Source organism: Polychytrium aggregatum (assembly GCF_025602895.1).
Source record: "Polychytrium aggregatum strain JEL109 chromosome Unknown BJ171scaffold_2, whole genome shotgun sequence".
Lineage (NCBI taxonomy): Eukaryota > Fungi > Chytridiomycota > Chytridiomycetes > Polychytriales > Polychytrium > Polychytrium aggregatum.
The window spans coordinates 914,387-930,423 of NW_026516204.1; the positions used below are offsets into that span (position 1 = coordinate 914,387).

The 16,037-nt window shown below is 58.6% G+C and overlaps 3 protein-coding genes across 3 annotated transcripts; 2 read left to right on the plus strand and 1 right to left on the minus strand.

Moving 5' to 3' along the window:
- Positions 1 to 228: 228 nt before the first annotated feature.
- Positions 229 to 8,693, plus strand: BJ171DRAFT_486632 (uncharacterized protein). The gene is made up of 18 exons (XM_053109217.1): positions 229 to 1,398; positions 1,610 to 1,720; positions 1,839 to 2,588; positions 2,757 to 2,996; positions 3,126 to 3,290; positions 3,475 to 3,744; positions 3,962 to 4,147; positions 4,324 to 4,485; positions 4,620 to 5,147; positions 5,351 to 5,629; positions 5,712 to 6,083; positions 6,216 to 6,340; positions 6,495 to 6,630; positions 6,733 to 6,795; positions 6,942 to 7,289; positions 7,428 to 7,562; positions 7,703 to 7,792; positions 7,985 to 8,693. The coding sequence occupies exons 1-18, from the start codon at positions 289 to 291 to the stop codon at positions 8,573 to 8,575; spliced, it is 5,661 nt and encodes a 1,886-aa protein (XP_052971451.1). The 5' UTR covers positions 229 to 288; the 3' UTR covers positions 8,576 to 8,693.
- Positions 8,694 to 10,097: 1,404 nt separating this feature from the next.
- Positions 10,098 to 11,540, minus strand: BJ171DRAFT_116417 (uncharacterized protein). Its single transcript, XM_053105494.1, has 3 exons — positions 10,882 to 11,540; positions 10,491 to 10,758; positions 10,098 to 10,317 (listed from the first exon to the last, which is right to left on the minus strand). The coding sequence occupies exons 1-2, from the start codon at positions 11,379 to 11,381 to the stop codon at positions 10,500 to 10,502; spliced, it is 759 nt and encodes a 252-aa protein (XP_052971452.1). The 5' UTR covers positions 11,382 to 11,540; the 3' UTR covers positions 10,098 to 10,317; positions 10,491 to 10,499.
- A 1,323-nt stretch (positions 11,541 to 12,863) lies between these two features.
- BJ171DRAFT_595122 (uncharacterized protein) lies at positions 12,864 to 15,299 on the plus strand (the record flags this gene model as incomplete). Its single annotated transcript, XM_053114574.1, has 3 exons — positions 12,864 to 13,020; positions 13,334 to 14,191; positions 14,329 to 15,299. The coding sequence occupies 3 exons, from the start codon at positions 12,864 to 12,866 to the stop codon at positions 15,297 to 15,299; spliced, it is 1,986 nt and encodes a 661-aa protein (XP_052971453.1).
- Between the last annotated feature and the right edge of the window lie 738 nt (positions 15,300 to 16,037).

A 16,037-nucleotide genomic window follows, 5' to 3' on the forward strand; every position in this document is an offset into this window, starting at 1 on the left:
GTCCTTGGCTCGACATGCATGCTTCGACCACCCCGTCGGCAGTGCCTTCTCCAGCCCATCCATGTCCTCGTCGTAATCGTTGGAGCAATCACAGCGGCTACGGCCATGTCTGCATCAGCAACCACGGCGGCGATGGACAGAGCAGCAACCAGTTCCGTGTCACCATGTCTCTGCATGCGAAAAATGGCGGACACGGCGCCGCTGTTGCCGGTGTGCTCTTTCGCTTCCAACCCCTCCAACTGCCCAGCCCTCCCAGCGATCCGGAACACCGTCCTCGCTGCTGCGACGATGGCAGACACATCCACTTCGTTCCAGAGCGAACACGCCCCGGACTCCTACCTGGAGCCCACCGATCCCAACTCAAGCCTCGGCTCCTATGATATTCCAAGCCTGAGCGGCCGGTCCGGCTCCAGCCCCGTCGCCGATCCGAGCCGAATCCAAGCAAGCACGGAGCTCTACCCACCGTCGTCCTCCGGGAACGTGCCGTGGATCGACCAGGAGCCATCGCTGGCTGAGATGTCGGATCTGGCCGACTCGCCTCGACCCGATCGCAGCTCGCTGCACTGGCCCGACCAACGGCCGGTCCCTTCGGGCCAGCTGCTGCAGCCCGCCGCCGTCAACGGCAACGACACCTCGTTGTCGTCCCGTTCGCTCTCGCCTTTTGAAGAGCCCACGGTTATCTCCATCCAAGATATATCCGCAGAGATGAGCGGCTTGCGCTCGACCACAAACGGCATCTCTCCGGCGGCCCAGCTCTCCTCGGCCCACTCGTTGTCGGACTCTGCCCGGCCCCGACAAGCTCCGGCCTCGCCGACGCAGTCATTTCAACAGCGCCAGCGACTCAAGTTCAAGGGCCAGCCCATGAACGGCTCCTCTCCCAACCTAGATCAGTCACACCATCTGAGCTATCTGGACGGCAGCGGCGACCATGATGACGGCGACGACGATGACGAGCACGAGACGACCAGCGCCAGCGACTTTTTGAAGCGCTTGACCAGCAAGGTCCCCTCAAGTCCAGGCCGATCGGGGCTGTCTCCTCTTTCCTTCAACCGGCCTGGCTCAGCAGGAAGCCGAACCGAGGGCCTGTCGTCCCTCGTTTCATCGGTATCGATCTCGCCTCTGCAGTCCTCTCGACTGCCAAAAACCCCGGCCGCGAACCGGTTCCAGACAGGCCTGCTCCAGGAAACCTACGACGAGCCGATCGTGCCAGCGTCCTCGACGCCCGCCCCTGCGTCGGTTGCCCGGGCGAGTCTCGCCGGCCCGCCTCATTTGATCGAGCTGACCCCGCGGCCGTCGGAGGCCCGGGGCACACCCGCTACCCGCCGGAGCGAGGCAGCGGGTGCTGCGGGCAATGCTTATCCCGAATTTGCAAAGCTTGGGCTGAAGCAGCGCGAAGAGGTAGGTTGTGTGCTGGGCTGGACTGGGCTGGGCTGGGAGAAGGAGAGGCGGAGGGAACTTTTGGCCGCCGCATCGCATGTGCTTCATCCACGAATGAAGCCCTCTCGGCTCTCGGCTGCAAGCTGGCTCGCCAATCGGTCGTATTCGAATATTCGCTTGGCCGCTACCACGACGATACTCATGTCGCTCCTCCCCTCCCTTCTGTGCAAAGATGGTCAACGGCCTCAAGAAGGAGAACTTTGACCTCAAGCTGCGGATATACTATCTGACGGAGGAACTGCGCAAGTCTTCTCCTGAATGGCGAGAGCAGCTCACCCAGGAGGTAGGTCGCCAGGCTTGTTTTTGGTGGTGTTGCTGCTGTTGCTGTTGGTGTTCTGGATACGCCAGATTCATGTGTGCGCCGTGTCAAGATCACCAAGTAACACACGGACAATCTACAGAAATACGACTATCTTGCCGTCATCGAGGAGCTGGAATCCAATCTCCGCGAAAGCCGACAGAACATGGAGGGACTGCAGGATACAGCTGCGCATTACCAAGCCGAGCTGCAGATGCAGCTGTCAGAGACCACGCGGCTGCGGCAGCAGCTCGAGTCCCTCACTGCCGATTTGAAGGCCCTGCGAGGATCGCAAGAAAGCAGCCGCAAGGAAATGGATTCGGTGCGGGCCGATCACAACCGGCGGCTCGATGCGGCCTATGCCGAAAACAGTGCCCTTCAACTCGAGCTCAGCCGGCTCCGGGACGAGCTTGTTGCCAAGGACACTGCGCTCGATGCCTCCAAACGCGACGTTTCCAAACTGGCCGAGGATCTCGCTGTTCTGCGGGAAGCCAGCTCGGATGAGACTGTCTCGATGCAGAGAGCTATTACTGCGCTTCGAGACCAGCTCGCAGATAAGGACCAACACTCTGATGCAATCGCAAAGCTCTATGATCAAGTCCTGGACGAGCTCAAGGAGCAGAAGAAGCTGGTGACCCTCAAGAACGAGGAGCTGCGGGGCTGTAACGACAAGATCAGCGATCTGACACGGCAGCTCGATCACCATACGTCTGAATCGACCCAAGCGTCCCTCTATTCCACCGCACGTGCCGAATTGGAGCGGGAGTACCAGGAAAAGTACGAAACCGACATGGACAACTATCGACATAAGGTTGCTCTGGAGCACAACCGCGTCAACCAGATGCTGCATGATGTACGTGATCAGCACCCATGCTGCTCTGTTCTCGACTGATCGTGCGACACCATCCCATGGTCGTCTGAGAATGGACGTCTGCCGCTGTCCTTCGCACTTGGCATTGCTGCGGGTCTAGAGGCATCCGGAGACTATTTGCTGATATGTCCCCCATCTATCATCCACCAGCAACTGTCCGTCTTGAAGCGCGAGCTGCAAAAACAACAGACCCTATCCATACCTGCGTCGTCACAGAAACTGCAGGAGGAAAACCGCGAGCTCCACCAAGCGCTGAGCGAGAAAGAAAACATCATCCAGGAGCTTTACAGCAACATGCGCAAGGAGAGGCTCTCCGTGTCCCGCCGACCGGCGTCGCGTGCATCGACCGAAGCGACCCCAACTGAGACACATGTGGACGAGATTATCAAGGTAAGGGGACCTTTGGCCAGCCGCGAGGAACTATGATGCTTGGTTGATGGAGCATCATGTCGATACAGGCAGCTAACTTGCCAATTCAATTGATGACTCGCATGGATCCATGGCTGGTTTGAACGCCAGAAAAACGTCTTGCTGGAAAGTGAGCTTCGCGAGACCCGGTTCAATCTGACGCAGGAGCGCGCCAGGGTGTCCGCCCAGACGGCCGAAATCGAGCGGCTCCAATCGGCCATCCAGTCGATACGCAGATCATCGGCAAGCCCGCATCCGTCCGAGCGCTCAGCGAGGGTAAGGCGACGTGATTGCGAAGCTTGCAGGCCGCCTCTTCCGGAGATGCAAGATCGAGCACCCGCACGCTTGTTGGATGCCGGCTGTCTTTACAAGTCACTGATTCTGTTTTCACACTGTTGTGTGGTCTTGATGGACTGCCGGTCGCTTGGCGAACGTCATGGATCGATGATGACAATATCAGGACTCTCCCACGAGGCAGTTTGAATCAGCCAGCCTGCAACGGCTCCTCGCCGAATTGGACGGATACAAGAACCAGATCATGGAGCTTGAGCAGCAGCTTCGAGTGCAGCAGAATGCCTACCAAGAGCGTGTGCTGATCGACCAGCAGCTTCAGCAACAGATCGGAACCAAGGACCAGGCCATCAAAACCTTGGAGCGACAGCTGCAGCAGCAACGACAGGCACTGGAGGATGCTCTGGCGCAGAGCCGCGCCTCCCGTGGCGAATTGAATGTAAGGTGACACGTTGCGCTCTCGGTGCACTCTGGACGACCACGTATCAAAATGCTGCCTTCGGCGGCGAGCGTTTCTTGGCGCCGGCATGTGTTGTGCTGGTCTATGCTTGGCAAGTTGATGGCATAAACTCCGATGGTCGAATAACGCCTGAACTCCTCTGGCTTGCCGACACACTCGACCGCCTCGTGAACCGCCCCCGGGTCGGACAACCTAGGAGAACCACAAAGAGATCCTGGAGCTCACCCAGCGATTCTCGGCCGAGAAGCGCTCTGAGGCAGATCGTCTGCTGAAAGAGATGGACGCCCAGCGAGAAGAAGCACAGAAGCTGCTTCAGCAAGCCAACGAGAGCTGGAGCCGAGAGAACTCCAAGGCGCTGAACACCATTTCGAGCCTTCAAATGGTAAGCCAGCGCCGCCAGTCTTGCTCCTGTGGGATGGGCCAGTGGCACCGCAGTGTCGCTGAAGGGCCAGCAGCGGCTTGGGTGGCGTGTGCTGGAGCCTGTCGTTGCTGCTCGCCGATACAGCCGCATTGACGGTTTCCCATCCCGCCTGTGTGGCTGCTCACTGGAATCTCAAGCAACTCGTGCAAGCCAAGGCCGAAGCAGAGAGCCTTACCAAGGAAATCGGCCAGCTCAAAAGCCAGCTTGCAAAGGAGAAGGACACCAACAAATCGTCCATGGAAAGTGCTGAGCGGGAGTACCACGGGCAGGTCCAGAGTCTGTCCCAGAAAGTCGTTCAGGTAGATTGACATTTCCGCACCGACCCTCCTTAGCGCCATTGAGGATCGGTCTCAAGCCACCTGCACTCTTGGAGTCGAATGGCTGGCAACTTTACCGTCTGGTTCGGTTCCTAACGTGCGCCTCTCCCCGACAGCTGACGACACAGGTCACTGCCCTAGAATCCGAGAACAGAGTCAAGACGAGCCACATCTCGGAGCTTACTATGCGACTGGACGAGAGCTCGTCGCATGCCGAGAAGAGTGTCAAGGCCAATCAAATGCTTGTCGGAGATCTCGAGGCCAAGCTCACCGACATGCGCGGCCAGATCGTGCACTACCAACAGAAAGCCCTGGACGATTCCGCGCACATCTCCAAGCTGCAAGTGACCATAACGACCCTCCAGAGCGACATTCAGATCCAGCAGAAGCAGATCCGAGAGCTAAAGGAGCAAGAGTCACAGTGGAAGGAGATGCTTGTCAAGAAGAGCGAGGAGCTCGATGCCATTCGCGGCAAGGACCACCGCTTCCAGGAGTACGCCGAGACTGTCGAGCGCAAGTACCAGATGGAGCTAGCCTCGAAAGAGGAGCTGCTCGCAACCTCTCAGAAGGAGCGCGACCAGTGGCGGGCCAAGTACAAGGAGGAAGAGCGCAAACGGCGCGAAAGCCAGTCCGAACTGGAACAGGTGGGTGGGCGAGCCACCTGCGCTGGCTCTGGGCTCGGTGTCCACTGCTGTTTGGGATACGATGGCTTGATTGCACGGCATCGGCATCGACTGCCGATTTGCACATGCGGCTCTATCACCTGCTGTAGTCGCGCGATTCACATGGATTCTCACCAGCGCCAATGCTTTTCCCTCCATCTCCATCGTCGCCACCGCCCTCACAGACTATCGAGGGCCATCTGTCCGAAGTCAGTGCCCTGAATGCGACCGTGCGGCAAAAGACCAACTTGATCCGGCAGCTCGAGGAGCACACCGAACTCGAGGCTCGCAAGCTGACGGAGCTGCAGAGCAGCCACACCTCGGTCATCAACGTGATCAAGAAGGACCTCAGCCGCTCGCGCGAAGACAACGAAAGCCTGCGACTGGAGCTGCTGCGAGAGCGCGAGACCACCAAGGGCCACTTGGCCACGATAGACGAGCTGACATCAAACTTGGACAAGCAGGTGGGGCCAACGAAAGATCTCTTGTCGCTGCGTTGTTGCTCCAGATGAGCGCTGACCACCACCGTGGGTTTGTTCTTTGCAGGCCAAGCAGAGCCGCAAGCTGGTCGACCAAATCAATAGCCTTGAAATCACCCGGGCCAAACTGGACCAGCGCATCCACTCGCTACTGCAGGAGATCGCTGCCAAGAAAGCCAGCATCGAGGAGCTCGAGAGTGTCATCGAGGACATGCGCGAGGCAACCAAGAGAAACAACAAGGAGGCCACCGAGATCGACCAGCGGCAGCAGCTCCAGCTCAAGGACCGCAATCGACTCCTCAAGATTGTGTCTCAGCAGCTGGACTGGGCCCTCTACGGCAAGAAAGCCAAGCATCTGAACAAGAACGCGGCCGACTCAGAGCGAGTCAACGGCGATGGTCCGCCCGGTGACGACAACGACGGCAACGAAGCCAAGGAGGTGAGCAGCGAGCAGAAGGGCTCACGATGGCGCGACGCCGCTCTCCCCAGATAGCTCCTGTGTGGCTGGAGATACAGCAATATCGTGTCAATCCAGCCAGAAGCTAAACGATCTGTCCTGGCGAATCGGCAGGTCACGATTCGGTTCGCGGTCTTCCAGGATCAGCTCATCAAGAAACTGAGGCAGTTGCAAAAGATCCGCGCATCGTACGAGGAAAAGATTGCTGCCTTTGCGGAGAAAGTGCAGAAGGAAGTCAAGTATGTTTCCAGCGATCGGTCACGGGCTGTGTGCTGTGCGCTGTGCGCTGTGCGCTGTGCGCTGTGCGCTGTGCGCTGTGCGCTGTGCGCTGTGCGCTGTGTATTGTGTGCTGGATATCCCGTCTCATCAATGTCCTCTTCGTCCGCAACTCAGGCTGTGGGAAGAGAATCTCGCTAGCCGAAACGACCAGATCAAGCGCTTGGAAGTCCAGATCGACATCGCCACCCTCAACTATCGCGAGGCTCTCGAGCGCAACGGGCGACTGATCTCGCAGCAAGACACGCATTTGGTAAGCATCCTGCGCCATCAACTTTCCAGCGGCATCGATGGCGACCCTGCGGTCTCGAAGTAGACCAACCGTGTGCTGATCTGCATGTGTGTTGTCGAATAGAAAACAATCGAGTCGCTGGAGAAGGAAATCAAGCAGCTCCAGGCCAACTCTCAAAGAGAACAGGTAAGGCGGACGCAACTTCACCGCACAGCTGGCGCTCAGTGCGAGTGGCTCTCGGTGTGCAGACTCGCACGTGCTCTGTCCAATGCCTGGGATTGGAGGTCGATAATGGAGCAAACCTGATTGACACATGTACGATGTTGGACCAGGGACGCGTGGCGCATCTCGAGAAACAAATCGAGATTGCCGAGCAGGCCGCGACCAACCTCCGCAGCACCAAGAAACTGCTGGAGGAGCAGCTCAAGAACACAGAGCAGCGGCTCGACAGTGCTCGCAACCGCGGCCATTCGGACGACGGCCTGCTTGAGGCGCGAATCCGCGAACTGGAGCAAAAAGTACGCGAGACCCTCGAGATCCTCGAGATCGAGAGAGTCGCTGCCGAAACCAAGATCCGTGAGTTTGAGGAAAAGTGTCGCGGGCTCGAGCGGGAGCTGGACATTACTCAGCGGCGGTGTCGGTATCTTGAAGAGCACAAGAAGACGGCGGCACAGCAGCAGGTATGTCCCGCAGGTGCGGATCTGGTGATGTTCGACTCGTTCGCCAGCAAGTCACTGCCCAGTCCATCAGTCAGATTCACCGGGTCATCAGCGCAAACAGCTATTGACGGACCACTTCTGGCCCACATTGTGTTCCAGACGGGCGGCGGCGTGCTCAACAAGGATGATCTCAAGAAGCTGCACCAGATGAACGAGAGCTTGCGCCAAGACTTGCAGGAGAAAACAAAGGCCGCCGAAGATGCCGAATATCGCCTGCGTGATTTGCAGTTGCAGGTGCGTGCGTGTGTGTGCGGGCGGATCGCCGCAGTCATGATTTGTCCTGGCAGCGTCCTGCCATCTGCGAGTCGGCGGTTTTGATGCTGCGGCCAGGATACAAGCTCATCGGCCTGCCGATATGCTGGATACGCATGCAGATCCAAGCACTGCAAGCCGAGTGCGAGCGTCTCGGAAGAACGGTCTCGAAGCGAGATGAGCTGATTGCCCAAGCGGTGGCCCGATTGGATGTAAGCACAGTCCATTTTTGAGATCGACGCGGTGGCCGAGATCTGTGCGGTATACTGTCCCGTGTGTGCTGCTGTTTCCCGAGACGCTGCCTTCGTCTTGGACGACCGGCTTACCTTCTCGCTGTCTTGAATGCTCTCGGACTCCCTGCATCGTACTCCTCCGCCCTTGGACTGCTCCTCATCTGGCAACAGTCCATCAACCAGCGCAGGATCGATCTATCGTCTGTCAAGATGGACATTGATATCAACTCGCTGCGCAAAGATCTCGAGGAGACACGAGCGCATCTGATCAAGGCCCAGGCAGAGGCATATGTTGTTACGACGGCTTCTGCAACCAGCCCGCGGCGGCGCGACCTGCTGGTCAATCTGCAGCCGCTCCAGCGACAGATCAGCCCGCCGCACCAGCGGGTGCTGAGCAGCCCAACCTCGCCCCAGCGAACCAGTCCGATACACAGCTGGAACCAGGGCGCTGCCCCAGACGAGGCCCAGCTTGCCAGCGGATCCGCGATGCGCTTGCGGCCAGCCAACTCGCCGACGCCAGCTGTTCCCAGACGACCGACGGGGCGACCTTTGTCTCCCTCGACCCAGCGCGGCGAAGTCCAGGGCGGCGGCCAGCAACGGGGCCGCAGCGATCCACCCAGAATCGAGATCAACGGCATCGGCGACAGTTTGCAAGGGCGTGCAGCGAGTTCCAAGGCATCCTCATCTGCCACGACAGCCTCAGCACAGTCAACGCCGTTGGGACCAAAGCCAAAACTGACGGTGCAGACGCAGCCAATGTGAACGCTGATGGAACGAGAAACAAGCAACGTCCCAGGTTGCCACACAAGCCCCGCCGTTTGGGTCAAGTCACACATGTACATAGCCTTAATACACAATCGCACAGTCTCCCATGTTTCATAAGCCGGTTCAAGGACTGCGAAGGAGCCAGTGGCGAGGGAGCGATTGCTATTCCGTTCAAGCGATCGACCAAACGGACACACAAGATCCGGTCGGCGTGACGGGCGGAAAGGGCGATATTCAGCGAGACCCTTTGGTGTCTGGGAACAGAGTCGTGAGAACGCCCAAAGATAATAACGGTGCGAATCTAGACGGGTGTCCAGCCCGAGGGAAGGAAGGGAAGGGAGAGGAAGGAAAGGAAGGGGAAGGAAGGGAAAGGAATGCCTGGCACAACAGCGAGTTTGGAAGCCGACAAGCAGCCCAGACCGGCTGTGCGCCGATGAATGGAGAAGTCGGAGCAGCGTCAAGGGTGAGAGGAGAGGAAATACTGGCACGGAACAGATGGACGAAAGGGGAGGGAAAGGGTCAAGCAAACATGATTCCGCGAGGTTCGGTCGACGCAAATGAAAGGCAATGATCGCCGATGATGCATATGTGGCCATGCAATGGGGGGGGGAGGATGAAAGTATAGCTCAGGACGGCTCTGGAACCGACCCGACAGGAGTTGCACTGACAGTGGGTGCTACTACCTAACAAGTGTGAAGATAAGGCGGGAGAAGGAAAATAAAAATATGGGGGATAGAGAGTGGACAAAGTGAGGGGGCAAGACGACCATGTGGTGCTCGTAGAGACCGGAGGTGGTGCTTGGGCCGCCTCCTACTTGGCTTGGTCGTCGCCATTTGGTGGAGAAGTCGGATGGATGCCTGCGGCTGCTCCAGTGCGCTCGCGCTGGAGTTTGATATTTGCGCTGTAGTTGGACGGCTCAGGCAGAGACGAGTGGACGCCCTGCTTGAGACGGGTCCGGAAGCACTCGCCGATCAGCATGGCGTCAAGCTCGTTGAGGCTCCCGTCCTCGTTGACATCGCGCAAGTTCTGCGAGGTTTGCATGCTCTTGCGCCGCTCCATCTGGCCGTGGTCTTCTTGATGGAGTGTGGGTGGGAAGCTGCTGCGGTCCGAGAGTGTGCGGGTAAGCGAGGTGATGTGGCCGGCTTGCGGGCTCTTGAAAGGCTCGGTCCCGCCGCGCTTGGGTTTGTGCTCGCGGGATGGATCCGCGGGCTCATCAAAGGACCGAGAAGGGCCAGCGTTTTCGGGAGCATGCGCCTGGTGGAGACCCTGCGCAGAGGAGCCCTGAGCTAGAGGAGGAGGGGCTGCGGCTGAGACGGCAATCTGAATGGCAGCAGGAGCGGCAGCGGCAACAGGCACCCGATATTCGTCCGGTTCCAGCGTCGACAGGGATGACAGGCCCGATCGCTGCTCGGGATTGGCGTAGATGGGCACGTTGGAATCGCCTTCGGAAAAGTTCTGGGAAGCGAGCTCTCCGAGACCAAAGACTTCGCGGGCCTTGCGGCGCTTGATCCTGGCTCGACTGACAAAGATAACGACGGCGCAGACGACAACGAAGAGGGCACCGACGACCGCAAGCGGGATCAGGTACTGAGGTTGAGGCGGGGGAGCCTGTGGCTCAACGGGGCTGGAGACGACAGGCAGCGACGAAGGCGAGACAGTGGGGGAAGCTGCTGCCAGACAACAGGACTCGGATGGGCTGCGTGCACAAAAGGCTGCAAAGAGATCATGCGTCGGGAAGCCTGTAGCCATGGAGGGTTAGCAACCGACCATAGGAAGGTTTTTGGGATGGCAGCAAGTACCGCAGCCTGTGGCGCTGCAGACGACAGGTGGCAGTCATGTCGGATGGACCGTCGAGCATGGGCCCACCATGGCACCATGGGACCTCGGACCCAGTGCATGCGCATACACGTACCGCAGAGCTTTACGTCTTGATCGGTGCCGCGGATGCAGGTGCTGTTTGACGAACTGACATACTGAGAGGCAGTCGCGTAGTAGGAATTTTGGATCCAGTCCCCAACGCTGGAGTAGTACGGACAAGAGGTGTTGAAGGACGACCAGAACGAATTGAAGGTCGACTGACAGAGGGTGGCGCGAGGAGGGGCATTGGACTGTTGGTTGCATTGGGAGATGCCAACGAGGATGCTGCAGAGGCTGCTGGCCGAGTATCTCCAGGTCGAGTTCTGGAAGCAAGTGGAGCAAGCTGTTAGCAGGATAGCTGGCCAGCGGATTCATCGGCGACATGGATCGCGAGATGGAGATCGGCACTGGGAGACAGTGATTAGCGCTGGGAGACAGTGATCAACCTTGGGAGGCCGGTTGGTCCAGCACGAAAGCTGCAAGCGCAACCGGGGCGGTGGATGTGGATTGCCGATCGGCTGTGGCAGGAGAGCAGGCCCAAAGTCGAAAGGGAGGTGGGTGCTCCCCGGCCAACAGCACAACCACGCGGTTGTGTCTGTTGCCCTGCCAGCCGTGAGTTGCAGAAGCTTACCGGGAGGCAGAGTAGATCGGTGTCGTAGGCGCTTGGATACTGGGCGATTTGCTGGAAGGCCTGGTCCAGGACGCCTGTGCTGGTCACGACGACGGTGTCGTTGGGCCCGAAGGACTGGACCATCCTGGAGGCATCGGCCTGGCTGACGTCATAGGCAGCCCACTGTGAGCACACGGCACTGGAGGCGAGGGAGAAACAGCCGTCGGAGCGAGGGATGCTTGAGGGCGAAGGCTGGGGGGCGGGCTGGGCCATGGCCAGCAAGCCAAGCCGGGCGAGCAGAGGGAAGACGACCCAGGAGAGCCGATCCTTCAGCATTTGCACATAAGGCGAGGCCAAGGGCAGAAGCCGGGGTGCAGACGAGAGACCGGGAGCAAAGGGGTCAGCAGGCAGAGGGCCCAAGGACAAGAGCAGGCCGAGCCGCGGCCAGACGAAGGGAAAAGACCAAGAGGAACGAAGACGACGGGAAAGCCGGACATGGCCGGCGGTCGGCGGCGAGAGGGGGACAGAGGGCGGTGGGACGGGCGACTGAGCGCCTTGCTCGGGTGTTTTGGTGTTCGGTGTTGCGCGGGGTGGTGGATGTGATGGTCGATGTGATAGTGGAGTGTTAGTGGATGTGTTAGTGGATGTGATAGTGGATGTGATAGTTGATGTGATAGTGGATGTGTTAGTTGATGTGATAGTCTATGTGTTAGTCGATGTCGATCACCCGGGTGGATGTTGTTAAAATGCAGCCGCCACTCGATCGGCACTGTCGCTGCAATGCAGTTGTCCGGGCCTGTGGCCGGGCGGTGGTGGCGGTGGCCTTGCTCGTTTGTTTGTTTGTTTGTTTGTGTGCTTGTTCTGTATGGCCTGCTTGCGGGGTGGACGACCCACGCCGAGTCCCTGTCGATGTCGATGCGAATACGATGCGAATATGATGCGAATATGATACGAATATGATATATCACCACCATGACATCGCCATGATATCACCATGGAATCAGTGTCAACTTCGTATCGACTCCCCATCGAGTCTGTGCCCGCACCGGCGCCGATCCCCATCGAATCTTCCCCCCCCCCACATGCTTCCAGTCCCGCCGCGCTCCGCCCTCGGGGACAATGGAACAGGCAGGTCCATGTTCGAGACATGGCATGATCGCGCCGGAGTCGATCCAGCCCGACCGTATCCGACCTCGGCGACCGCAACCGCCGGCGCTACTGGGCAGAAAACCGCCCTCGTCGGCCAATCCGCGGCCGCCGTGGTCGCCATGCCTCCCTCCCCCGCCATCTCCTCCGATCGATCGAGCAACAGGCGAATCGGCGATTTGATCGCCGAGTGGATGAGCGCCCGTGCCCAATCGTCTGCCGAGTCTCGAGTCACAAACCCGCAAAGACGATGGGCCTACTCGGCCATTTTGACACTCGCATTGAGGCCTCTGGACTTGCTCTTGGGCGCGCGCCAAGGTTCCTTCGCCAAGGCGGCATCCGTGCTCAAAAGTGCTCTTGCCCTGGCCGTGGTGCACTTGCCCATCAGCCGCAGAGCCCACCGGTCGCCGAGCGAATGCCTGTGGAATTCATCTGCACACGAGCGTTGTAGTCAGCATTCTCCTGGCTCTCCTCCCCCCCCGTCGGTCTGCTCGCGGATTCTGCCATTCGCTCGCCTTGCCGGTCGAAATCCTCCCCGTCGTGAGCCCGCCCTTTGGTTCACGTTTTCCGCCATTCGCCCTTCGGCCATCTTTTGTTTGACTACCACCCGTCTACCCAGACCACGAGGTCGTCCCACTTCCTCGCCCTGCTCTGCCGGCTGCTCGCGCCGCGATGAATGACAACTTCAACTCGATCTACATGCCCTGGATGCATGAGGCCGTTCTCGCCAGTATGGGCGCGATGCCGTCCGCCATCGATCCTTTGCACATGGAGAACGCGTTGGGACTCAAGCGTAAACGGTCGATATCCGGTGGGCGACCACAGGAAGGTAATGCACCTGACGCCAATGCTCAAGTATCGCGCTCGTAGCTGGAGTGTGGCATGGCGCGAGGACAATGGATATGCAAGCCAACGCCGATGGCCTGGCCGCTCTGCTCGATGCCACTCGGCCTGCAGTACTCGGCCTGCAGTACTCCATGGAGGGCCATCGTTCATGCGGCTGCCGGCCACGCGCCTTCAACAACAGTCGATCGGCTCCTTCCCACGGTGTTACTTTGCGATTCGCTCGCTACCATGTATGCGGCCAGCGACTGTCGCAAAACGCTGCGGTTGCTAACATATGCACCACCGTCTTCCATCAGGTCTTTCTCAGGCACACTCGCCCGCGATCCTGCATGCACCGCCGCTCATCCCCCCGTACCCATTCGTATCCGTCGATCTAAACTCGACCAACCTCCACGACTCCTATCCCGTCGTGCCGCTGCCGCGCCTCGAGTCGCTGCCGCAGCCGAGCGAAGCCGCGGCCGCCGCTCCTCCAATCCAGTACCCCCGGATAGCCAAGCTCAAGCAGAAGCAGGTCCATCATATCCAGCTCTCGGGCATCGTTTCGGCTATTCTTGAAGACACCGTCAAGCACATCGAGTCGCTCATGTTCAAGACCAAGGACGATCTCCTCAGACGCAACTACGCGGTCGATCAGAGCCTAAGTCGAGCGCTCGAGCATAGGATCTGCAGCGCTCTCATGGAGCGAATGAGCCACGAGAGGATCCGCGCATCCGACGACACCCTTCAAGCGGCCTCGCCAAAGACATCCAAGTCATCAGGATCATCGGCAGTACCTGTAACCGATCCCAACGTGTGCCCATCGAGCTCCAATGCCGAATTGGCCGACATGAATGCCGAGCTCCTAATGGCGCTCGCATCGGAACCTGCCATAGCTCGAAACCCAGCATCCTCAGCCAGTGCAGCGACAGCAGCACAAGTATCGACCAACAGTGCCCAAGTGACACAATCGCAGCAGAAACATGTCGTATTGGATGAGCTGACCTATGGCGAGCGGCTATTGTATCGACTAACCGAGTGGTTCATCAGCCTCGAGGACCTTCCCATAAACGAAGCCCTCAAGCGCAAGATCCTCGAGCTGATAGTGGACTCGTTCCCGACGAGTCTCTTGAAAACACTGCAGGCCAAGTGGAAGCTTGACGAATTGCCATGGCTATGTAAGAATGATGTTGATGCAGGGAGAATCCAGGGTATAACTCCTTCACTCACTCACTCACACACTCACTCACTCCTTCACTCACTCACTCACACACTCACTCACTCACTCACTCGCTCGCTCGCTCGCTCGCCGCAGTATGCCAGCATCCAGGCTGCCACAAGTTCTTCAAGCGACCACAGTATCTCCGCGAGCACACAAAACGATGCCATTCGCTAGACAAGCCGTTCGTCTGCAAGTTCGAAGGCTGTGGCAAGAGCTACATGAAGTCCTACATGCTCCGACAGCACCAAATCATCCACACGAGCGAACGGCCGTTCGTATGCACTTTCGAGGGATGCGGCCGCTCATTCCAGAGCAAGAGCTCCAAAGCTCATCACGAATGCACCCATGCTTCCGAACGGTCGTTCAAGTGCCCGAGCTGTCACAAAACCTTTGTTCGCAAGGATAATCTCAAGAAACATCTCAAGACTCACATGGTCATCCCTAAAGACGACTCCACGGCCAAGCCAAGCCCTGCTCCAGAAATCATACCCTCGGAAGCGACCCCGCAGCTTCAACCCAGCGATGCGGACATGCTGTTTCACCCTCCTCTACCTCTCTCCATTGATCTGGCGTTCCTCAAGACGACACTCCCATTCTTAGACTCGCCGGCAACGCCTTCGACAGAGCTCCCACTTCCTGACGGTGTGCCGATTTACCAAGACACGCTGGATCATCTCCCATTCGACTTGTCTCACATCGCTCCCAATGCCGAGCCCATGTCGCCATCCAGTCTGGCGACAGCTTCGTCTCCGCTGTCCATGCTACTGCTGAAAAACCTCTCCGCAACCACGTCGAGCACGCCCGATACCATGCCATTCGCTTCTGCGACAACGGACCGTGATACTCTGCCCATAACCCTCACAGTGCCGGCCTCGACCGCCGCGACGACAGAGCCTTCGATCCTGGAGCAGCTTCTGGAGCTCGCCAAGACCGTCACTCCAGACAACGATCCAGAGCCGGACGAGCAAAATCCAGCAGGCGGATCATCGCCGCTGTTACTCATGTCCTTGATGGACTCGGCTACGAGCCCGTCAGAGTGTTATTTTGACATGCTTCTGAAATAGATCGGCCGCAGCGAGACACGATCTGGACACCTTGGCACGCGGCTCCAGTCACTGTGGAAGCGTTGGATCGTTCAAGCGAGGGCTTTGCGTTGCCCGGGCCGGTGTATCCTTGCTTCTTTCCACTAGTTGGCGAAGATTATGCCGCACTCCCTTCCTGTGCCAGAGCAGCTGTAAGCGAATCGGTCAAGTCGGCACGTGCGAGAGGGAGCATATCCAAGGTGGATGTCTCAGTCGAATAGGTCGTAATACAAAAACGAGCGTGCTCCCGGAGTACCAACCTGGCTCCAGAATAATTGAGTGCAGAGACTATCGCTGTAACCGTGACCACTGGTGTGCATGTAGTCAGCCGCGTCGTTTGACAAGATTCATCGCTCTCCAAATGTAGTCGAAAGCATCAACCCCGCTATTATTTGCTGGCCCGGCTCCTCATATCTCGAGCCTGACTTCCGTTTCTCGATTCTATGCCCGCGATTCGTTGTACCGGGTCGCGGCCAGTTGTGTCTCTGGAATATTCAGGTAGATGGGCTGCAAGGTCTGCGGGTCAGAGGGAGGCAATCGAATGAGCGAGGGAGAGAGCGGCGACGAGGGCAGCCTTACCAAAATGCAGACGGGTCGAGACGGGGTCGTGGCGCTCATCAGGATGAACGACCCGGACTGGCTGTACTCGCTGTAGCACCAGTCGGAGAGGGATCGTGGGACCTTGATGACATGCACGCCGTGACGAATCCACTGGGATGC